This window comes from Brachycentrus maculatus, unplaced genomic scaffold (assembly GCF_059751285.1).
Source record: "Brachycentrus maculatus isolate JH-2025_06_01 unplaced genomic scaffold, ASM5975128v1 h1tg000419l, whole genome shotgun sequence".
Lineage (NCBI taxonomy): Eukaryota > Metazoa > Arthropoda > Insecta > Trichoptera > Brachycentridae > Brachycentrus > Brachycentrus maculatus.
Window position 1 is genome coordinate 573,377 of NW_028281167.1, and position 26,064 is coordinate 599,440.

At 32.1% G+C, this 26,064-nt stretch overlaps 2 protein-coding genes across 3 annotated transcripts; one reads left to right on the top strand and one right to left on the bottom strand.

The window, feature by feature from the left end:
* Nucleotides 1–183: 183 nt before the first annotated feature.
* LOC148302753 (DNA mismatch repair protein Mlh3-like) lies at nt 184–8,239 on the top strand. Its single transcript, XM_088271053.1, has 8 exons — nt 184–598; nt 1,534–1,655; nt 2,618–2,758; nt 3,939–4,068; nt 5,779–5,984; nt 6,199–6,318; nt 7,434–7,592; nt 7,978–8,239. The coding sequence occupies exons 1-8, from the start codon at nt 238–240 to the stop codon at nt 8,026–8,028; spliced, it is 1,290 nt and encodes a 429-aa protein (XP_088127179.1). The 5' UTR covers nt 184–237; the 3' UTR covers nt 8,029–8,239.
* A 1,752-nt stretch (nt 8,240–9,991) lies between these two features.
* Nucleotides 9,992–25,670, bottom strand: LOC148302754 (ADP-ribosylarginine hydrolase CG3568-like). Of its 2 annotated transcripts, XM_088271051.1 has the most exons (11): nt 25,419–25,668; nt 25,194–25,340; nt 24,083–24,202; nt 21,793–21,930; nt 19,453–19,655; nt 17,471–17,634; nt 16,080–16,311; nt 14,419–14,556; nt 14,279–14,329; nt 11,298–11,421; nt 9,992–10,314 (listed from the first exon to the last, which is right to left on the bottom strand). In XM_088271051.1, the coding sequence occupies exons 2-11, from the start codon at nt 25,337–25,339 to the stop codon at nt 10,104–10,106; spliced, it is 1,527 nt and encodes a 508-aa protein (XP_088127177.1). In that variant the 5' UTR covers nt 25,340; nt 25,419–25,668; the 3' UTR covers nt 9,992–10,103. The 2 variants fall into 2 exon arrangements, with proteins under 2 accessions (XP_088127177.1, XP_088127178.1); XM_088271052.1 differs by lacking the exon at nt 21,793–21,930 and having other exon boundaries at nt 25,419–25,670.
* Nucleotides 25,671–26,064: the final 394 nt, after the last annotated feature.

A 26,064-nucleotide genomic window follows, 5' to 3' on the forward strand; every position in this document is an offset into this window, starting at 1 on the left:
CTATATACAGAAAAAATAAACAAACCGGATAGTGATTCAAATAATATTATACAGAATAGCGTATTAATTGAAACAAAAACCGTAAGAAATAAACTCACACAAAAGAAAACAGAATATAGTAATAAAGACTCTAGCGGCTCTGTCTTGAATTTAACATGCGGGAGTTGGAAAGAGTGTCTGGAAAACCAATTCAATCAAAATAACAGCGGAGATATTTGCACATTAAAAAGTATCTCCATGTTGAAAACCCCAGTGTCTCTTTACTTAAACGATGAACAAACTAGTTTATTAAAAAATAAAACAGAATCAGAAATAAACCAAAAGACTAATGTAGCATTAAATAAAGAGGATGTATCGGAACATATTCGGGAATGTGATGATATTGTGTCACAAGAAAAAGTTCCCGATAAAGTTGAGGACATAAAAAAATGTGTTACTCCTATTATGAAGAAAAATGAATGGGACATGAAGACAGATTCTTTTGGAAAGGTGTTTTATGTTAATAGTAGAACAGGAATGACAATGTATGAGAATCCCACAGTTGAAGAGACTGATCACCTCTATAGAGTATACAAAAGACCAGGATTTGTCCCAAAAGGTAAAATATTGTTATTTAGACATATGTTGATTTAAAACTTTTTTCAAATAGACGTGGGTCATTTGTGAACACCAGATCTTGATGATATGTTCAAACTTATTGATCGAGTAACTGGATTCCAATTTTGAGTGAATCTCATTCACAAATGCTGACTCGTTCACTGACTTTTCAATTCATATTCAACGATTCACTCATTCGTTGATTTTAAACTAACGCAAAATCTCTTGATGACCTTGTTGGTTGCTAGTTATTTTCGATAAGATTCGTGATTCTCATCGAAAACAACTGAAACAATTCTCTCTTACTGGCATGATTTGTCTGACAAAAAATCCATGGTTCAGTTGATCTGGTCTTAGTGAACCAATCACGTGAGTTTTGCAGACTCGCTGATGTGGATCTTCTGAATAACCAAATCTTACCTACCGTTACTTTTGAATTACAAAATTGATGGATTTTTATAGATTTTCAAGGCCTGTAATTGTATAGAAATGCTTAAACTACATATCTATGTTTGGGAAAAAGTTATGCTCCGTAATCGCCATTATTGGATATGTCAAAGTGCTCTGAGTGTGTAATAGTGCATTTGTGCACATTGTGCATTTTGCGGTTTTTAAAAGCACATTTTTTTCTCTTCTATGGTGTATTTTTTCTCTTTTAAATTGATAAAGTTTCAAGATCTAATGCAAGATCAATGTTTACTAAGTATTTTCACATATCTACAGTAAACTAGAATATCTGGTCAGGTATATCTAAATAACCTTTGAGATAAGCTTATATAAAAATCCTTGATGTAAATGTTACCTCCGAGGAATATCTAGAGAAAATTAGATTTAAAACGATACAGCTTCTTATATATGTATAAGTAATAATTGAAAATTTTACAATGAAAAAAAAGAGTACATGGTACTATCATTCGCAATTGTTTATTATTACAGGAATGTCGCCAATCCTTAAGCTTGGCGAATCTGACCCAAACAGACGTTCAATAAACTTGAAAGCTAGTAAATCATCTGACCCTTTGTTGAAAATAAAATGGGGGAGCACATATTATAACGAGGTAGGTTCCAAAAGTAATACAGCTGTTAAATAATAAACATTGAGTAATATGGCATACCGCCTCAGTAGTGTAGTTGTTAGGACATTTGGCTACAGTGCTGGAGTAAGGAATGTAATTGATTTTTCACACTTATATTGAATTAATATCACCATGGATTGGCACCTAAAGCGCAGGACTGATCACTTTGGTTAACATGTTCTTCTTCTTCTTCTTCTTCAAACCCTTATCCGCACCCCGATGGTGCATAGGGCACTGCATCATATCATAAACGCAGTGTTATCTTGATCGTTAACACATGAAGGAAGGGTGATCAGCCCTCCGCTTCAGGTAACCAGTTCAGGGTAATATTGAATAAACATTAGAGTGAAAAAATCACTAATATTTATTTTCACCCCCCCTGGGAATCGAACCCGGGACCTCCAGCGCGGTAGCCGAGCGTGCTGACCATTACACTACGGAGGCGGATTAAAACATGTTCAATGCGCATAAAATAAAATCGATGAATTTTCGAAAACCCATAACTTTGTTCAAAATCAAATTCTTCATCTTCAGGTGTAGGCTTTGTGGCCTGTTTTTGGGAGAGATTAGCCTCCTGCGATGTCGATTCCCAGCTGGCAATCCATCTCTTTGGTGGTCGTCTGCCCGGCAGTTGTCTACCTTAGGGTTGGCCGTGCAGTGAAATGCGCAATAGAATTCTACTTTCTATTCAAACATCTTAAATAAGCGTATTCCGTTGTTTTCAAAACTAATAAAACCGGCTACGAATCCTTATCTTTATTCAATACGACTCCCGTCAATGCGTGTCTTCAATATTTGTATGGACACGGGAGCCATGTTCGACACACAGAACGTGTTAACCGTCAAGAAAAAGCTGCTTCAATAAGATGCAGGGCCCTGGTTACAAGAAAATATGCTTTTATATTTGTATCATCTAATTTTCTTGATGTAATTTTATTTTGAAGGCATTATATGATGATTTTGCCAATGAATTGATGAAAAATATGGATGCATTAGAAACTGGATTGCGAGATGAATTCAGATCTCGAAATAATTCACATTTAAGGACGCTCGTGTTTGAACGATCTCTACTCGATTCTGTAAAGGTACGCGTAGAATTAAATAAGATAAATAAAATTCATATTATTTTTTGACATCTCATCAAAGATGAAGAAGAATATGGAAGTCTGGGCATTTACGGGGCTGACGACAGTCATTGGCTGGTTTAAGTGATCACTTTACACACGTGTTACATTCACGAATTCTACCCATTATTGACAACCACACTATTCAAATTCTTGGAAGTGCTATATATATGAACCAATTTAGAAACCTTGTTCTTGAATCACTAGAACTTCACTAGAGACATCTATTGGTGAGATATAAAGAAGCTTTTTAATAATAAAACCCTTATCCGCACCCTAATGGTGCATAGGGCACTGCGTCATATAAACGCAGTGTTATCTTGATCGTTTACACATGAAGGAAAGGTGATCAGCCCTCCGCTTCAAGTACCAGTCCAGGGTAATATTGAATAAATATTACAGTGAAAAAATCACTCATATTTATTCTTACCCCCCCTGGGAATCGAACCCGGGTCCTCCAGAACGGTAGCCGAGCGTGCTGACCATTACACTACGGAGGCGAACAAGAAGCTTTTTACTAAACAAAAACTCTTATATTAGTATGTGAGGTCCGAATCCTGGATTGTAATCACACAGATGAGAAACGCCAGAAAATACCATTTTCATTTTTATTATTTAAGTTTATAACTCCTGTAATTGGAGATTTTGTGAACAAGTGTTTGGACACACTCAAAATGTTGTAAATAAATAAAATTGTTAAAAGGGTGTGTAATATTCTTCTTCTTCTTCTTCGTCCAAGTTCACTCCCTAGGTGGAGTAAAAGTACTACAAAAACTCACAGACTTTTCATTTTGTTTTCTGATGAAAGTGCGTAGTGAATTGAGTATATGTGTTACTTTTTACTATTTTATTTTAATATCATGTGTCAATTCCTCTCCTTTTCCTTCCTGCATATTCCATTTTATACCATACCCTCACTCTTTTACTCTCACCCTCACACACACCCACCCACCATCTGTTCTCTTTAAATAAACAACAGTATTCATAACATGTATGTGGAATGATTTAATTGGCTTTTATCACTGTCAATCTAACTAGTTTTTTAAAAACTTTTATGTAAAAGCTGTATAATTCATAAGCAAATAAAATAAAATGAAATAATAAAAATTTGTTAATTTGGCGTTTGTGTTTATTTTTTAAGGTAATCAATCAAGTTGATAAGAAATTCATAGCAACCATAATCGAAGATACAGAAGAAAAGTTTAAATACCTCACATTATTCGATCAGCATGCTGTACATGAAAGAATCAGACTGGAACGTTTACTAAATGGTGTGTTAAATAGTTATATTATCCTTCAATAATACTTAACATCATTTTGAGTGTGTCCAAATACTTATTCACAAAATCTGGATTATCTCCAATTACAGGAGTTATTTTCATATTATCTGGTCAAATTATAAGCTTAATAATAAAAATGAAAATGGTATTTTCTGGCGTTTCTCATGTGTGTGATTATAATCCAGGTTTGGATCTCACATACTAATATAAGAGTTTCTGCTTAATAAAAAGCTTCTTTACATCTCACCAATAGATGTCTCTAGTGAAGTTCTAGAGATTCATGAACAAGGTTTCTAAATTGGTTCATATATATAGAACTTCCAAGAATTTGAGTAGCGTGGTTGTCAATAATGGGTAGAATTGGTGAATGTTACACGTGTGTAAAGTGATCACTCAAACCAGCCTATGACGGTCGTAAGCCCCGTAAATGCCCAGACTTCCATATTCTTCTTCATCTTTGATGAGATGTCAAAAAATAATACTTAACATTTATAATAACATATTTTTTAATGGTTTAGATGAAAATTAATGAATAAATTATGAGACCATTCTAGTCACAGCAGGGTAGATAAAGTCACTAATATAAACTTTGTGGATGAGATCATTAAGACCCCCTTGACTTGCTGCATTCCAATTATTATTCATACAAATTGATTAAAAATTCTCATTTGGAAAATTGCATTAAACATATGCTTTTCAATAATATGCCATTTGTTTCACTGGTTCAAAGTTAAAAACTATAGTTGAAAACTAGTGGTTATGAGTCACTTAGGCTCACAATTTTTTTTTGTGTATGTAATAGTATAATTTTGTGTATATAATATAATGTATATAATAGTATATAATAGTCCGCCTCCGTAGTGTAATGGTCAGCACGCTTGGCTACCGTTCTGGAGGTCCCGGGATCGATTCCCAAGGGGGGTAAAATAAATATAAGTAATTTTTTCACTGTAATATTCATTCAATATTACCCTGGACTGGTACCTGAAGCTGAGGGCTGATCACCTTTCCTTCGTGTGTATATATATATCAAGATAACACTGTGTTCATATGAAGCAGTGCCCTATGCACCATTGGGGTGCGGATAAGGGTTTTCATATAATAAAAACACTGAGATTTTTCTTTCAATCCTTATTCGGTATGTCACAGGGTACTGCATCAGATCCACATAATGTTTAATTGGTACTGAACACAACAAGCCGTATCCCATACGTTTAGGTACAAAAAAGCATACCCGCAACCACAGAAACCTTTATGATGTGTCAAATTTTTCCTACTCCCCCTACGTATACCAATACATCATACGGCAGGTTTAATATTTCGAAGCTATTATTGCTTTCGATGTGAACACTTTATTTGCAGAATAAATTGAGATTATGACGACATAACATTCAAAATAAAACATATTTGTGAAAATATTTGATAGAATATTATTACAAAAAAATTATCCAGCGACATCTTATGTTGTGAATCTCAGACTTGCAAATGATAAAATATGAGTCATATATGGGAGTTCTATTGTTTGAAAAAAAAGTCTCGTACATTGTAAAAGTATGGTTACTGAGAAATCACAAGAAAAAACCTGAGGACTTTTTACCAAATTTTTTAACGATAACCCAAGGCAGGGTATTTGAATGCAGTTTTTCAATTAAATAACCTGTCATTGCACCATACAAATATTTAATTAAATGTGAATTACAGAATTCCAGGAAGGAAGTAAGTGGAAGTCCGTGATGGTACAAACACCACTCCCAGTTGATCTGCCGCCCTTCGATGTGTTGACTGTCATGAAATACAAAGAAAACTTTGAAACCTTCGGGTTATCATTTCAAGTTAGTAAGGCCGATGAGAATAGAATAGAAGTCACTACAATCCCATCGTGTTTTCAATACAAGGAGTTAAATGAGGTAAAATATATTTCAATTTATTTCATTATTTTTATCTTACAAATTCAAATTTGTAATTAAATAAAAAATTGCTAACTTCATCCCGCATGGATATATGTATATACATATATATATAACATCAACTAACACACTTCATTATTTAGTAATGTTTAAACAAACAATAAATAGTCATTGTTACATTCGTAAAATACTAAGCGAATTGTTTATTTTATAGGATGAAAGTCTCGTTGAACTTGTGGACCAACTAATTAGCGAGGAAATGGATGTGTTCAAAACAACACGGAGAAATACAAGTAGTATCCCTGCAGCAATGATGAAAGTCATCAGTTCTAATGTAAGAGAAAAAGTTCTAAAAATATACATCAATAATTTTAAAGTGGAATAATAATAATAATAATTTTACAGAGACAAGTGGCTGACACAACAAGGCGCTGCCTTTAGAAGATGATGATGAATTTTAAAGTCCATTATTCAGAGAACACAAAATTGTTTGAAAATTTTAACACTTATATTGCCTTTTTCGAATCTAATAATGAACTTGTTACATATAATGGGTGTGCTGGCAAAAAACGTTAACTAGAAAATATGCAATTTTGACAATGCAGTTTTTTAAAGTTTTAAACTTTCTATAAACTGGCAAAATACACTAAGTAGTTTGAAATGTCATATTTATGTGGTTTTAAAAGTAAATGCAACATTTAATTTAATAGCGGGTATTTTATTCAGGATAAAAGCTTTAAATAACAGGAATTATTGAAGCAGGGATTTTATAATAAACGTTTTTTGCCAGTATACCCACGATATATTCTTTTGATAATTTTGACATATTTGAAGTGCGATATGTGTAATAATTTTAAAAATTTAACTGAAATAAAGTGACAAATAAAAAGCTAAACACCTATGTAATACTTACATTGACTAAAGAATTGAGAAAACTTAAAAAAGTTTTAAGATGGACTTATATATATCTCATATTTATTCAATCTTACCCTGGACTGGTACCTGAAGCGGAGGGCTGATCACCTTTCCTTCATGTGTAAACGATCAAGATAACATTGCGTTTATATGATGCAGTGCCCTATGCACCATTGGGGTGCGGATAAAGGTTTTTTATTATTATTATATATATATATATATATTTTTTTTTAAATCCTTATCGGCACCCAATGGTGCATAGGTCACTGCATCGTAGCAATGCAATGTTATCTTGATTGCTAATTGCATGAAGGCAAGGTAATCCGCCTTGCGCTTCTTTTACCAGTCCAGGGTGATATTAATTTAATATGAAAGTGAAAATCACCCATATTTATTTTGACCCAGAACCTCCAGCACGGTAGCCAAATGCGCTGATTACTAACTACACTATGGAGGTGGACGAATATTTACCCGTAGAGAAATCCAGATTGAAAAAACCTATTCCAATATTTTTTTGTTTTCTTTGTTAAATAGGCTTGTCACGGAGCGATAAAGTTTGGAAAAGTACTATCCATAGAAAAATGCCAAGAAATGCTGAAGCAGTTGGCCAAGTGTAAAGTTCCGTTTCAATGTGCCCATGGACGCCCGCTTCTGACAATCTTAGCTGATTTAAAATGTTGCGAAACTGATATCGTAAGTTTTCATCTTCTTTTTCTTTATCTTCCTTCTCAGTGCTGAGAGCCGTGATCTCTCGGAATGTCAGGCCCTAAGTGCATCATACACCTCCATCTCTCCCAGTCTTGGACCGAGTTGAAGGCAGTGTTTAGTGAGGATCCCGTTAAGCGGTTTATTTGGTCAGTTTGTCTTGTGGGAGACCATCCTTACTGACTTCACAAGAATCCTAGCTTTTCCCGGCAAAAAGAACAGGAGAAAATCCCTTTTCTAAATGTTGTAGAGTCTTTTAACTACCGGTTCTTATGAATTACTGATGGAGATTTTTGTGCGTCTTACAATGCAAGGAATGTGTAGCAACCACCTCCAGTGCTGAATAATTGTGATTAATTTTTATTTGTTTCAGGTGAAAAAATTAAACATGAAAAATTTTAAGAAAGAAAGGAAGATAAAATAAGATTCAAAAGTAATGCATAAAAATATTCTACAAATATCGCATGTTTTTTTTTAGTGACTTGTATTTTAAGAAGAAAAATAAAAACATATTGTTATTTCAATTTTATGGAAAGCATGACTTTTTTAGTTATACAATCTTTGAAACTTGTTGAATGTAAAACGTGGAAAATAAGTTTTTAAAATAAATGTCGTGGACTTCTTATAGCTAATGTGAAATATATTTAAAGAAAATTGAGAATAACAGAAAGTCCTCACACATAGCCTAAGTGTATTTGATGGTAGGAATGTTAGGTATACGTTTTATTCTAGGTAATAAATGAGACACAATTTTACACAATCATATTTTTACTTCTACCAAAATGAAATATTTTTGAACATAACTTTTAAAGGGTTGGCAGTTGACAAAAAATATTGAATTTGGAGGGAGTTTATGCAATGATTCAAGAACTAGTGCTGTAATCTTATTTTGTATTACGAAGAACTACATAAAACTAACTAACTAACTAATTAACCATCACGCCGCAGGGTAGGCAGAGAGAATAGAGCGCCACACCACTCTGTCCTTGCAATCATTCTTCGCCTCTTCCACGTTCATGCATCTCCTCATACCTACCCGCCGATTGTTACGACTCCTAACCTGACCACTTTCAAGTATTTGGCATACCTGATCGTGCCATGTTTTTCTCGGTCTTCCTCTGCTTCTTTTCCCACTAACATTCGCCTCATAAATTTGTTTTTGTTTAGAACTACATACATATTTAGAATGATCAAAAAGTGAAAGCATAAAGTAAAGCCAAGAATCAAAAAATGAAAGTAAATACATACATATTATTTATAAAATTTGTCAGTACATTAATTTTATGTATTTTTGCTACCTCAAATGAAGGTTTATTGTCTGAGAGGGTTAAATAAATACTAGAGAGGTAAAAGATATAATTTAAAAAATAAATTATTCATAAAAAAAATGTTTTTTTTTCTTCTTCCCTAATCTGTTGCTAAAGGTTGTATGGAAAATTAAATTAAAATTAAACAGTATTATAAAATTCTTATCAAAATGAAGTTTAATATCCTTACGATATAATTTTTTATTAAATAAATAGAACTAACTACATAATAAAGGTATATTTAGATTTATAAAATATTGAAATACCACTATTATTTGGATACGGTAATTACAATACAATATAATTATAAATAAACAAAAAATAATCTTGGTTGTTAAATATATGAAGGCAAGGTGATTAATCCTGCGCTTCAGGTACCAGTCCAGAGTAATATTAATATTTGATTGATTAGATTGGACCTTCTTGGGAATCGAACCCAGAACCAAAGATAACAAAAATATGGATATGGATAAAATTGGTTGACTGATTACACATTAACAAACGTTTCAAACTTCTTTTACATACTGTTAAATAAAAATAAAATTAAAACCCTTATCCGCACCCCAATGGTGCATAGGTCACTGTGTCATATAAATGCAGTGTTATCTTGATCGTTTACACATGAAGGAAGGGTGATCAGCCCTCCGCTTCAGGTACCAGTCCATGGTAATATTGAATAAATATTACAGTGAAAAAATCACTTATATTTATTTTACCCCCCTTGGGAATCGAACCCGGGACCTCCAGAAAGGTAGCCGAGCGTGCTGACTATTACACTACGGAGGCAGACAACATACTGTTAGAGAGCAGAAAACGCTTATAAGCGTTTTATTTGCTTACTTTTGGTAGAGTGCGTGAGACGCCAAAAAACATTGTACAGATTGGAATTGAGTTTGCGGTAACTTGTGATTAGTATCCAAATTAGGGTCGGGATTGATGAAAAACCACCCGATAACAATATGTTAAGTTAGAGTGAAGCATTGTTTTAGGGCGATTTAAAATTCTCCTAAAACAATGTTTTATAAAGGTTGATAATGAAGAATTACAATTTTGTTAATGCAAGTTTATATATATATATATATATATATATATATATATATATATATATATATATATATATATATATATATATATATATAATATGTACTATAAAGTTTTAGCAAAAAATATTTAAAAAAATAATAATAATGAATTAATTGTGATGCTCTTTTGATGTTTCCGCCGGTTTGTTGAATTCCGCCATATGTTTGACGTATTCAGCAACATGTTGTAGCCCGTGAGGACCCGCCACGTGGAGATTGTTGCCACAGACATACGTCTTGTTGATGTGGGCATTGTGCAACTCAGCAATTTGAGAGGAACAAGCGGCCGCGGGGTCGCCAGAACCGGATAAACTACCTCCCCTGGAAATATTATTTATTAATTCAATTCAAGCGTCCTTAGGTTATCCTAACCTAACAATTTCAATACTTATATTGAAGAAAAATTTATTTTCAATTGGTCTGGGTGTTTGTGATGTACTTTTCGCATTTACCTTCCCTATCCTTACTATCCTACCTGCAGACAAGCCTCTAAAAATAGAGGCTTTGCGGGTTATTCCTTTAAAGAATTTTTTTTTTTTTTTACCAAAATAGAACTAAAAATTTCAGGTTATTTTATTTTCTATTCAAAGAATTTACATAATAAAAAAGTTATCCAGTAAAAAAAAAACAAAACAGAAGCAAAGAAAAATATTTTAATAAAACTTAAACCAATGTAAAAAATCAAAATGAATCTAACCATAATAAAAATAAAAATTATAATAATTAAAAAACAAAAACAATGTTTTTTTATAAGATTTGCATAAACCAATTTTAATCCTTCTCAATCGTAAACCATCTGAGCAATTTCGGAGTTTACGATCTATCATCGGCTGGTTTAAGTGATCCACTTTATAAACATGTAATGGTGGAGACTGACTGGAGCATTTTTTTCTCACTTTCTTTCTTTGTCGTCCGACATTTTAACTAAGAATGCAAAGATTCATACAGATTTTGGGTTATTGATTCCATACAAATTTAATACCGATTTCTAGACTGTAATTCAGATTTTTTGGTTTGGCATATGGCAACACTGAGTGCAAGCCCCAAGCGAGCAGTTGTGTAAACGAGCACTGATCGCGGTCAGTCAGCAATGCCGTAACGTCGTAATGTAACATGCTCACCGCCAGCGATCTTACGACGAAATGCTCCGGTCAGTCTCCACCATTCACCATTCTACCCATGATTGACAACCACACTACTCAAATTTTTGTAAGTTGTATATATGCTTCAATTGGCAAGATCTACTGTATGTGACTTCTTGGGTGACATCTATGTATGTGCTATTAAAATTCTTAGTTACCAACCAAAATTCATTCCCAGGTTGAGCGTTTCCATCCCAAGCGTATGTTTCTACCAAAAGCTTCCCTTCATGTATACCGTGTAATTTAGAAGAAGGTTCCCTGTTACTTAAGTGAACTGTTATGCCACCTAGAAATATGAAAGTTTTTATTATATCCAGTATTTTTGTACATATATCGCTCACTCCTTTCAACAACGTCATATATCAAAAGTCGTAAATTTTCAGTTGTGCGTGTTTTCGAAATGCCCAGAAAATGTACTATATCCCAGCAAAAGCGACATATTTTTAACTTGATGTTTACCTGCTACAGGGCAGAAAGTGTTGGTTTAGCATTTTGAAGAAAAGGTGTTGTTTAATTTTTTTTTTTAATATATCGCTCACTCCTTTCAAGAACGTCATAAATCAAATATCGTCAATTTTCAGTTGTGCATGTTTTCAGAATGCCCAGAAAATGTACTATATCCCAGCAAAAGCGGCATATGTTCAACTTAATATTTACCCGCTACAGGGCAGAAAGTGTTGTTTTTGCATTATGAAGAAAAGGTATTGTTTAATTATTTTTTTAAATATACTAAATATTTTTCAAATTGAGAAAAAACCTTCAGGTTTTAGCTAAAAAGATCTGTTGCACAGTAAAAAGTTCAAAAAGTGGCTTGATATTTATTTTTAATACATTTGATTATATTTTTGGACTTTCTCGACGATCTCCTGAAAAATCAAGTTTTTTTTATACATGACATTGTTAAAAGGAGTGAGCGATATGACAATGGCGTTTATCTTGTTTAAAATGTTTGTTACACTCAAAGTAATGATGAAAGTTGAATGTTTACCAATTGGAGAATGCATATCGATAGTGAAAACTCCGAGTATGAGCCGATTTCACACAAACTTGACACATACTTGTAAATGAAATCAATTTTCTCAGATTAAATTTATTTTTAAATACATATAAATATGTTATATACTACCCTAACCAATAATCCCATACTGTAGAATGGACTGACATAAAGCATAGTAAAGTTTTTACAAATTATTTTGTATTACTGCTCAACAATATTATTTTTAGCAAACGAAGGAAATTTAAATAAACTAGAAATTATACAAAATAAAGCGATGAGAATAGTTCTTAAGAAAAATAAATATAGCAATGTAAAAAAAATGAGAGATGAACTAAAATGGTTATCTGTAAGAAGAAGACTTAAATTTAATATGTCGATATTTATACATAAATTTTTTCACGATAAATTACCAAAATATTTTAAGGATAAAGTTGTCTTAAACAAAAATTGTCATGAATATGCTACTAGACAAAAGGATAAAATAAGACTACCATTATTGAAAAGAGCTGAGTCGCAAAATTGCTTGATGTATAAGGGTTTAAAAATGTATGATGAGATGCCTGAATGTATGAAGAATGAAAAGTGTCTGAAAGAATTTAAAAATAAATGTCTAAGTTACTGTAAGGAAATGTAAATATATAAAGATGATGTAAATGTATATAATAGTTTATATTAGTTTTAATATAAGCTAACTTAAGAAATAAATAAAAAAATAAAAAAATTAAGGGTGTTACGTACGGTTTTAAAGACGTAAGTTTTTTTTAGCTTTTTTGTAATTTTTTCAGTTTGCAAATCCCATTTTAAGTTTTTGCCTATTTGGATATCTAAATATTTTATGTTTTCTACTTTTGTTAATTCATGATAGTTATACGTACATCGATTATTAAATAAAATTGGCTCTTTTTCCAGAATTCCATGACAGTCAACGTATTAATATGTACACAGGTTTTCCGTTCAAATTGGACATTTTACAAACACCATCTAATTTTATTTATTGTTTCGGCATTAACTTTGTGGTAAGACATGTTACAATGATTAAAGAAAACACTTCGTTTTTTACCACTTGAGTTTTATTATAGACTACATGTTTCAGAAGTTAAACTTCCATCATTCAGGTCTGTATAGTAACTAAAATATAAAATATAAAATTGTTCTATAAAAACTGCGAGAAATTTAAAGATTAGAATTAAAGAACATCATAGCGGTCTTGTTAGTAATTATTTTTCGGAATTCGCAAATCACATAATAGATACTAATCACTCATTTCACTCTCATAAATTAAAATTATTACACCTTGTTCCATATAAAGACCAAATTATAAATTATCTTGAAAATTTAGAAATCCAAAAAAACCGGAATTCTAATAATAATTTACTAAATAATATATTGTTTCAAAATTCTTCACCATTGCTTTCAATTTTTCCTTTGTTTTCAAACTCCGTCCCTTGACTAACCCCTTCCCCTTACTTTCCCCTCTCCTTATTTATAGAACAATTTTATATTTTATATTTTAGTTATTATACAGACCTGAATGATGGAAGTTTAACTTCTGAAACATGTAGTCTATAATACCATCTAATTTGTTTAATAAAACATAAAATTTGAAGTGAATAACCTTTGTACCGATCGTGGGTATTTACTAATCCATCCTGAGCTTATATGACTTATTTTCATCTGATGTTCACGAAACTTGGTGATAGACTGACTTGTACAATAGGCAATCGATGACAAGATTCTACAAACTTGAATTACTACGTAACGAGTCACAGGGAATCGCATATATGCTATAAATGCGCACTAACTTTCGGACTGACCTAATATTAAAGTAATAAAAATAAACTTTATAAAATTGAACAACTTTGTTATAACCACTTTTTTATTAATGCAATTTAAACTACCGGTTTCGACAAGAACCTTGTCATCATCAGGGTTTATCAAATTCTAAAACATTAAAATACTCTCACCAAAAACTTCCACACACTCCGAAAAAATCCTAAATTTAAGATCTTGTCAAAACCAAGAGGTTAAATTGTATTAATAAAAAAGTGGTTAAAACAAAGTTGTTTAATTTTATAAAGTTTATAAAATGTGTCACAAAGTATCTGCGGAAAACATTCAAGAAAATAAAAATAAATTTTGTAATTACCCAAGGGGTGAGAACTGCATGGAATAAATTTTCCATCTTGGGGAAGAATTTCTAAAAATAAAAATAAAATGTAAAAAAATCATTTGTACATAACAAGGGATAGATATTCTTTTGTGATATATGTAACAAGAAATAATTACCGGTAGGAATATTCCTGATGTATGAGAAATGAATGTCTGATAAGTTGGAAAGCTGAGGAATTATCGTTTGCATTTGGTCCAAAAATGTTTTCACAAATACTGAATTTTGATGGTGAAATGCCTTCCAAACTCCCAAACCTAGAAACAATGTGTACGTTTTATTAGAATAATATGACAGTATGTTTTTCTAGCATTTTTATATCAAATTGATTGATTTTGGATTAACACTGTAACAAGATAAGATTTTATCCGCCTCTGTAGTGTAATGGTCAGCATGCTCAGCTACCGTACTGGAGGTCCTGGGTTTGATTCCCAGAGGAGGGGGTCAAATCAATAGAAGTGATTTTTCACTAAAATATTTATTCAATATTACCCTGGACTGGTACCTGAAGCGGAGGGCTGATCATCTTTTCTTCATGTGTTAACGATCAAGATAACACTGCGTTTATATAATGCTGTGCCCTATGTGCACTATCGAGTGTAGATGAGGGTTTGGAGAAGAATCAGATGATAATTTTTACACATTGTTTGTTTAAAATCTTTTTTTACATACTGTTGGTAGGGTGCGAGAGACCTCAAAAAACATTGTATGGATCGAAATTGGGTTTGCGGTTACTTGTGATTAGTACACGACCCTAATTAGTAAACTAAATAGGATCGAGGTTGATGAAAAAATGTGTTAATATATAAATAAAACGCTTGTATTAGACCACTTTTTTAATTTATCATTATAAACACATTCAAACTGAGTTTGTATTTTCAACTATTGATCATCTGTAGATCTCGAAACTAGTCATGTTTACATTTCTAAACTCTAAAAGGGGTCTTATAATACAAGTGTTTTAATGTTATATTTAAAAATAACTTTAGATAATAAAAACACAGATAGTGAGTGACACTATACATCAAACAAGGCAATACATTCAATGTATCATCATAAAAAATCTAATATTCTCAATAAAAAAACAAGAAAATTAAAAAAACTAGCCAAAAAACTGCGTCAGTTCACAGTTTTTATTTTCATCTATTAATAGAACGTCTCTAGTTGTCGAAACTAGTCGTGTTAACATGAATAAACTCAAAAAGTCATCATATTTATATTAAATAAATACATGGTTTTGAAAAGAAAAAAGTTATTGAAAGGTTATAAGTTATAAAAAAATATATTATTAAAAAAAAAATTCATTCTAAAAAACAAAAATAATGTAATATGTATTGTAAAAAAAAATTGTGCGTGACTAGACGTCCGGCTCTATGCATTGCCGGAAGCCAACTGAGTTTTACTAATTGTAAAAGAAAAACGCTTGTTTTTTTACCACTTGAGTTTATTTTAATATGACGACTAGTTTCGGAAGCCATGCTTCCATCTTCAGGTCTAAATGTAAACTAAATATTTTTAGACCTGAAGATGGAAGCATAGCTTCGGAAACTAGTCATCATAATAAAATAAACTCAAGTGGTAAAAAAAAACAAGTGTTTTTTTTTTACAATGTCATCATGTCTTACCACAAATTGAATGCCGAAACAATTAATAAAATAGAGTTTTACTAATGCGAGTTTAGCCTTAATAACAAATGCAATTTCAAAAAGCATACAAAGATTGCTTGAAGTTACTCAGGATGACTGCGCTTGTACTTTAGTTGTATAGATGATGGATTTACCGATTCCGACAATGTGTAGATATGCCATTTTCCCTTGCTGCTTGGCTCTGTGACTAGCCTCTAGCATCGCACAAGTAAAAGGTATGGCAATGTGTTTAGAGTAAACAGTATTATCAAATAGAACATCGTTAGCACACACAAAACGGTTTGTGTAATCATCTCTCGTCAAGTCTGAAGAACATATCTGATTTTTGTAGACTTCCATGGCTTCTTCGAAGGTTGGTCTCGGTTCCTAAAAATAGCAAAGATGAAGATGACAAGGTGCTTGATGAAGCCGGTTAGAAAAAGTACCAAAAATAAAAGTGGTCAAAAACAATTTTGAGTTTTTTTCATTTTATAAAGTTGTTAAATGTGCCACAAAGAATCAGCAAAAAACATTGAAGAAATTACTTGAATATTATTTTTTGACGATTATTAAGAAGAATATGGAAGTCTGGGCATTTACGGGGCTGACGACCGTCATAGGCTGTTTTTTTTTTTATGAGATGTCAAAAAATAATATGAAAGTAACTCCTGTAATTGGAGATAATCGAGATTTTGTGAACAAGTATTTGGACACACTCAAAATGTTGTAAATTGCTTGAACATCGACTTTCTTCATTACTATATTTTTTAAATATAAAATAAATTAACAACTATGTGGTTTGTTCCACATTAATTTTATTTTAACAGCGACCGGGTTTTGTCGTAACCGACATCATCATACTGGTCTTAATTGACTGTTCTTTTCAGACTGATTTTTTAAATATGTTAAAAGACCGCTTGATTGCTACATAACCCTAATGAACCCTCCGGCCCAGATGTGCCAAATGTGACGAATTTGACCTGGCAATCTGAGGCAGTATCCAAAGGAGAGTAATCGTTTGACTTAATTCTATTATTGTTTTGTCCCTCCCAGCAATGAGCAAATACTGAGAAGTTCCTGATTGGCCCACATTAGATTATCCCTCCTGTTCCCAACACAGATTCAAATAAAAACATATTGAATTAGTTACAAGAAACAAAAATCCCGTAAATGATCTATAAACCTTGTACATAATAACCAAGGTAAATCATAAATGCAATTCTCATCTAAAAAAAAATGTTTTGTCCATAAAATAAACCATATACCATATAATAACAGCAATGAACCTTTGAGGTTTACAACATTTTGAGTGTGTCCAAATACTTGGATTATCTCCAATTGCAGGAGTTATTTCCATATTATTTTTTGACATCTCATCAAAGATGGAAGTCTGGGCATTTACGGGGCTGACGACTATTTTTCTTCATCTTTGATGAGATGTCAAAAAATAATATGAACCTTTGAGGTAGTTATTTTACGAAAATCGCACTATATAAATTATGCAACATAATAATCATTTGAGTTATAGTAAAAAAGTGTTTCATACATCATAAAACTGCGCCCATATTTGTCTCCAATACCATTTGGAGTCTGTATTCCCTTCTTTCTGATCAACTCCATAACCATTCTTCGGAGAATTTTGGTTCTTGTTTATTAGTATATCTTGGCTTTCCATCAAATTCTTCTTCTCAAATCTGGTACCGATAAGACCTTCAAAATAGTCATTGTATTACTTATACGTAGTAAGAAATATCAATAAAATCTTAAACATTTAAAAAAATATACTGAGATGTGAAATGAACTGAGGATTAAAGCACCAATGGTTGATACATATTGTGTATTTCTAGTTCTTAAAGGTCTAGATCATGGGTGGCCAACATTTTCCGTAGCCGGGCCAGATTTTAGAAATGAGATCCCCTACCAGGCCGTAAAACAAAATTTATTTTATTATCAAACAAGATATATATATATATATATATATATATATATATATATATATATATATATATATATATATATATATAATATAAACATATTTATAAGTTACTTTATTAGGTACTTTTCAAACTTATTTGCATGTAATGCCATTTAATTTTATACTTTTTCAAGATAGAAACAGAATCATTGCATATCAGGCATGTTGGCTTTGTTTTAAATTCCACGAAAAAATAGTTTATAGTCTATCTGTCTTAAAAACTTCTCAGTTCTTCTGTTACTGTTCTCTTCTTTAGTCCAACGTCTTTACTACTTGACGCCATTAAGGGTCTTGAAATTATCAGGATAGTGAAATACTACCATGTATGGGATATGATACGAACTAAGCACGATGGAATGTTCTTTTGGTGGTTTTGTGTACATTAATGGAAAAAATGTGTGATTTTCTCCGCGGGCCGCAAGTAGACACCCAGCGGGCGGTGGGTTGGCCACCCTTGGTCTAGATACACATGCTAATTATTAGCACAAAAGCATTATATCTCTATATGAGAGAGTATGGGTATTATCCTTGGCTCTAGCCGACTGAATTTCTTCAGGGTATGCGAGGCTACAATGGTTCTTAACTGGTGCTCTGCGAAATTATGAAAACCAAAATTTTAGTTGGCTCATTTACTGTGGAATTTGAGTTGCAAATATAATGGCTAGATGGCAGCACCCTTGCAATTGTGTGCACTCACCTCACAACAGCAGTTAAAATATCTTTGATTCTATATCTTCATACATAGAACAATTGAAAATATCATGGGAGTTATGTGTAGGAATTTGTATAGATGGTGCTCCATCAACGGTAGGATTATTGAAAGGATTTGTGCCCCTTGATTTATGAACCTTGGCTAAGCAATTGAGATGAAGAAATGAGAGTAGCTATATCAAATATTAGACCTAATATTGCTGAAATTTGTATAACCCGACAGGTTCAGATGTGACAACATTACATAATTTTGCTAGAAATAAGCATGCTCAAAAATCGTCAGTCTTTTGATTTACGAGCTACTTTAACACATCCAACATTCACCATTCTACACGTGATTGACAACCACAATAGTGAAATTTTTGGAACTCTTCACATTTGTGAGTTCACTATTTTACAAACTGGGAAACACCTGAAAACATGATTTAAATATTTTTTATGCAGCTTATAATTTGACCAGATTATATTACAGCTTATTTTTGACCAGATTATATTGCAGCTTATAATTTGACCAGATTATATTAGAGTGAACTGAAATTAATGATATTTGTAGGAGTTCCAAAAAGTTGAGTTGTGTGGTTGTCAATCATGGGTAGAATGGTGAATGTTGCATGTGTGTAAATCGATCACTTAACCAGTTGTGACAAGTCATTAGATCGCAAGTCATTAGACCATTCACCGACTATACTCAGTGGAACTTTGCTATACTGGACTGACCTGGGAGGAAGCCAAGAAGATGGCACATGACAAAGTGACTTGGAGATGTCTTGTGTTGGCCATATGCTCCATCTATGGAGCGAACATGGATAAAGAAGAAGAAAGCATCAATAATTGTTACTCACCTATTATAACTCCAAACTGTTCGATGTTTTCAACATTTTGTTCCACAACACCTTGGTTATATCTGGAGCCATCATTTATAAACATTGTATGTCCTGTTACGTATAATAGAGCGGACATTCTCATTTCATCGTAACTCAAGCAATCTTCCAACAAAAGAGGCGGTTTTTCGTCATCTTTCCCAACCTTCTCCCACCCTTGTATTCTGTAATAAAAAATAATGTAAATCATGTCACGTCAAATACCATATAATGTACCCGGCTACCGTGCCCGTCATACGTCACAATCTTTATTCAGAGTACCTGTCCTTCCAACTAATTATGAGCGGAGTTCACCTATGTTTCGAATGGCTAGTGAGTACAACTCATATTATTTTTTGACATCTCATCAAAGATGAAGAAGAATATGGAAGTCTGGGCATTTACGGGGCTTACGACCGTCATAGGCTGGTTTAAGTGATCACTTTACACACGTGTAACATTCACCAATTCTACCCATTATTGACAACCACACTACTCAAATTCTTGGAAGTTTTATATATATGAACCAATTTAGAAACCTTGTTCATGAATCACAAGAACTTCACTATAGGTGAGATGTAAAGAAGCTTTTTATTAAGCAGAAACTCTTATATTAGTATGTGAGATCCGAATCCTGGATTAAAATCACACACATGAGAAACGCCAGAAAATACCAAAATGCCCAGACTTCCATATTCTTCTTCATCTTTGATGAGATGTCAAAAAATAATATGAAAATAACTCCTGTAATTGGAGATAATCCAGATTTTGTGAACAAGTATTTGGACACACTCAAAATGTTGTAAGTACAACTCATGTTTTAGCCAGGTAGACATTTTCAATTGCGGAAAATCTGTGTTGAAAAGTCGAATGGTGAGCATATTGTCCTCTCGGGATCTTTAAAAACTATGCTTCTCTGCGTTGTATGTATGTCCCTACTAGAATCAACATCACCCACACACACACCCTCTTACAAACTTCACACATGCACATTTTCTCTCATAAATACGTGTTCATTTTCTAGATCTACACTAAATATTTTATATTAATCTTTATTTTTCTGTGGTTGACTATAATTGGCTTGTTTAATGTATAATTTTTAATTGTTTTAGATATGTTGCTGTTGTTAACCCAAATAACAAAAAAATGAATGTAGATCTGGTTGTAAAAGATTGGTAAATGGGTAAATTTTGGAACAGGTAGATGATTTCGTATACGTATTTGGGTAGTATGTTTTCTAGGGATGGAAAGATTGATAAAGATATAGAAAGGAGGGTGAATGCTGGGAACAGAGTGAATGGTGCACTGAAAACAGGTAAAGTAAATAAAAACCTATATGCGAAAGATACAAACTGGCAGTACACAACAGAGTCCTGGTTCCAACCCTTATGCATGGAAGCGAAGCATGGAGTTGGCAAAAGAAGGATGAAAGCAGACTAAATGAGATCACTCAGACGAATGAAACAGAAAGGTGTATTGCAATGGTTTGGGAATGTGAATCGAATGAGTGAAGATAAAACAGTAAAAAAGATTAATGAGGCAAATATAGTAACCATTCCATCTATCATGCATCATTTTGCCGCACATTCCTCTGAGAGATCGCATTTTGTCTGCATTCAGTCTGCTTTCATACTTCTTTCGCCAACTCCATACTTCATTTCCATACATAAGGGTTGGAATCAGTACTTATTATAATTTATTGACGTTAAAAATTGATATAATATTTAAGCAGAGGAAGACCGAGCAAACCTTGGTACGATCAAATATTTAAAATGCTATTGTTAAATAATAAAATTAGTATTAAAATACAATAAAGTATTTAAAATACTTGAAAGTGGTCAGGTCAGGAGTCAATGGTCGGAATAAACGGGGGGTTTGTATGAACAGATGTATGAATGTGGAAGAGGCAAAGATTTTTTGCTAAGACAGATTAGCGTAGTGTTCTATTCTCTCTGTCTACCCCTACGGGGAAGCAGCGTGATGGTTAGTTATGTACTAAAAAGATTAAATCATTAACAGAAATTCTTATTAACCTGTTAACCGGGCGGTCCGCTGTCCAATTACGCAACTTGTAATGGGCACAAATACTGATTCACTCCGTGTTTTAAATTCGTGTAGAGACATGTATGGATGACTAATACCTTTGTTGTTCGAAAAATATACGTCCATATATATAATATAATAAACATATATTTCAAGGACGTATTCATATGTCCTACCTGTACCCGATATTGTTTACGTTAGACGTATTTATGCGTCCCGCCCGGTTAACAGGTTAAAGCCTGATGCATGTTATATGAAAAATGAATTCAAAGGACTAACCCTCTTTTTCCTGAAAGCAAAATATAGCTATCTCCACTTCCACAAAACATTACAGATCTCTTCTGAAGCAATCTATCCACAAAATTAGATAGATTCATATTCATGTACAAGTCCTTTTCTTTCTCGGTACCATGATTTCTGTAACAATTTGATTAATTTACACATTACAGGTTTTTAACTTCAAATTGAAGAATGAAGAGGAGAGGACTTGTGCACCAAGTGCCTGACATTCCAAAAGACCACGACGCTCAGCATTGAGCAAGAAGATGAAGAAGAACTTCAAATTGGATATTTTACAAACTAAAATGGATGCCGTACAAATCAAATTGAACGTTTTATTGTTTTACATAAAAAAATATTAATTAAAATGTAACTTTGTTTTAAAATCACTATATATATCCGCCTCCGTAGTGCAATGGTCAGCACGCTCGGCTACCGTTCAGGAGGTCCCGGGTTCGATTCCCAAGAAGGGTAAAATAAATATAAGTGATTTCTTCACTTTAATATTTATTCAATATTACCCTGGACTGGTACCTGAAGCGGAGGGCTGATCACCTTTCCTTCATGTGTAAACGATCAAGATAACACTGCGTTTATATGACGCAGTGCCCTATGCACCATTGGGTGCGGATAAGGGTTTTGTGTTATTATTATATATATTTTATTATAACTTTATTATAATGTCTACCGGTTTCGAAGCTAACCACTTCTTTATCAAGATTGATTAATACTGATTAAGACTGATTTTAGTATTAATCAGTCTTAGTCTAAGATAAAACTTTGTTTTAAAATCACTATACATATTTTACTATAACTTGATTATAACGTCTTGTTAAGTATTAATTAGTCTTGAAACAGAAGCGGTTAGCTTCGAAACCGGTGGACATTATAATTAAGTTAAAATATAATATTTATAGTGATTTTAAAACAAAGTTACATTTTAATTATAAAATGGAAAATCACAAAGTTAGTGCTTGATATAAGAATTATATTTTTAAAATATATTCATATTAGTAATACATACACTATATACTACGAATGTTATACACATAAATACCTTTTATTATTAAGACTAGCAAGTGCGTTAGTCATCAAATTGTCAAGCCTGTGCAGTGGGTTGTCATAGTCTGTACACGCGATATGTTTTCAAGTTTTCAGACAAGATTTTCAATACATACTACTTTGAATCATGGGTAATACTATGAATATATTTTTATTTATTTTTTATTTTTTATAAAATACAATATAACGTCCAATTTGATTTGCAAGGCGTCCAATATGGTTTTTAAAACGTCCAATTTGCAGTAAAAAACCTGTATCAATGATCATACATTTAAATAAATAACATAAAATGCATTGCCATGCGTATTTTTTGTATGTGAAATTTTATTTGATCTATTATAATTTACAATAGATACAGTAGAACCTTGATTATCTGGACCAATTGGAGATGAATGTAGTACGGATAAGGAAAAATCCGGATATTTTAATAAAATCATCACTGAAGAGAAAAGATAAATACGTGTCACAGTAGATTTGAAGAAATAGTGATATTTACTAAGTAAAACTTATTATTTTTTGACATCTCATCAAAGATGAAGAAGAATATGGAAGTCTGAGCATTTACGGGGCTGACGACCGTCATCGGGTGGTTTAAGTGATCACTTTACACACGTGTAACATTCACCAATTCTACCCATTATTGACAACCACACGACTCAAATTCTTGGAAGTTCTTTATATATGAACCAATTTAGAAACCTTGTTCTTGAATCACTAGAACTTAACTAGAGACATCTATTGGTGAGATGTAAAGAAGCTTTTTATTAAGCAGAAACTCTTATATTAAGACCGTTCGATTTTGAAATTATGAAAAGAAGAGTATTCAATTATCATAAAGCCTCCGGTTGGATTATTAGAAAAGCTGAGATTACCAGGAGAAATCGCCGATACAATGCCCTTAAACGAAATTTCCAGCATTTTATTGATTAAATTAAGGAAACAGAATTTTTTTTACGTAAAAAAAAATAATTTCAGCCCCGTAAATGCCCAGACTTCCATATTCTTCTTCATCTTTGATGAGATGTCAAAAAATGATATGAAAATAACTCCTGTAATTGGAGATAATCCAGATTTTGTGAACAAGTATTTGGACACACTCAAAATGTTGTAAGTAAAACTTAAATTAAAAATAGAAGAATATGGTCTGATGATTGGACATGAGAGAAGCCTTCCACAATTTGATGCTGAAAAAAATATGTAACAAAGATGTCAATAACATTTTGATTACCTCTTGTAAATGAGAAAAGAGCACATCAGTTTCAAAGCATCTTCATGTACTAATGGATACGTGGAAGTAATATTGTTCCTTAATATTTGCTCGGAAATATTTTGAGAAAGAAATTCGCACCTAAAATAATAAAATAACAATTTTAAATAATATTAATAGTACAAACTGACATATTCGTATTTTTAATATTTTATCAGATTAATTTAAAAAAAAATGAATGGTTATTTATTCAATGAGACACTGGATTATTCACCCTACGGATAACATATCAATACACATATCAAAGGTGTCCCAACTTGAGATGAAACATCTATCGTTATTATATAAATACATATTTTTTTTACCAAAGGATGATGGATGTCTAAGCATCCCAGGACTTAAGTCCTGGTATTTAGATGGCTTAAGTGGTCACTTTATATACTTCACTACATTCACTATTCTGCCCATTGTTGAACATCCATATTGCATTATTTTTTTAAAGATGTATACGCGCAATGTTATTGGATTCCTTTTATATATTAGTTATAATTTTGATAGATTTGAAATCTGGGCTGATGGTGGCACCCATAGTTGAGAATTAGTGAGGTAAATAACTACTTAAATTTAAGATGTATTTATACTTCAATTGATATATTATTTCACATGCTAATTCTCGGCACCATCTATGGTTGAGTAAAGTAAGTTTTTTTTAAATTAGCAGAGACCTTTATAAGATGAATGTAAGATTATTCCTGAATAATTGTTAAGTGGTTGTCATGTGAATATTACATGTGCATAAAGTAATTGTCCGCCTCCGTAGTGTAATGGTCAGCATGCTCGGCTACCGTTCTGGAGGTCCCGGGTTCGATTCCCAAGGGGGGTAAAATAAATGTAAGTGATTTTGACTCATTTGAGTCAATTTTGACTAGATTAAAGTTTTGTACTTGTGTTTCTTGGTGGAACTGTATTTTATAGAATGAAATAACAACTATACATTTTTTTACATAAATTTTATTTGGCCAGTCTAGTGATGTTGGTTACGACGAAACCTGGTCACTGGTCGAATAAAATTTATGTGGAAAAAATATATACTTATTCTATGTCATAGATTTTATTCTATGTCAATATTTACCTTACAGTTTGGATAGGAAACGGAATTGGGAAGGCTTTGCTGGCATTTTCCACTTCGCGTAAAATAGACCGGTCATCTAAGATTTTTGGCTTATTTATGAAAGCACACTCGGCTAACACCTTATTACACTCCTCAAACTTCAACATTCTACAAAAAATAATCTATTAAAACCAAATTCACAAGCTCAAACATACTTCAATAGAATAAAAACAAAAAAGTAAAAACCTCAAACTTTTTTGGCCGCTAAAGTTCTTAAGCAGGAACAACACTGATTTTATATGCTATATAGTCACAAATAGATCTGGATTTTATTATTAAGTAATTCTTTCAATTCACTGAAAAAACATTTACGTAAAATATATTATGATTTTGTGTACGTACACAATATGGTACGTAATATAGTGGGCCCAACATTAAAATACATCATAATTCAATACCACAAAACCATTTTTGCTCAATTTAAATCTCTAGAAAAAAAGGATATATATATATATATATATATATATATATATATATATATATATATATATATATATATATATATATATATATATATATATATATATATATAAATTTATATACAGGGCTTTTTTCCATGTAACACATAGGAATGGCATTCTGGCACCTTTTTTCACAAATATATTTTTATTCAATAACTAATTAATTTTAACAATTGGTTTACAACAATGATAGCATTTTATTTACAGTGAATTTCTGTAAAGGATTTGTTTTAATTACTGATCACAATTTTAAATTATTTAGTTTTATATATTCATTTTATACATATTTACAATAATTTAAAAGTATATTTTTTAAGTTAATTTTTGTATATTATTTGCTTTTATTAATACTGATTACAATTTAAAATTAT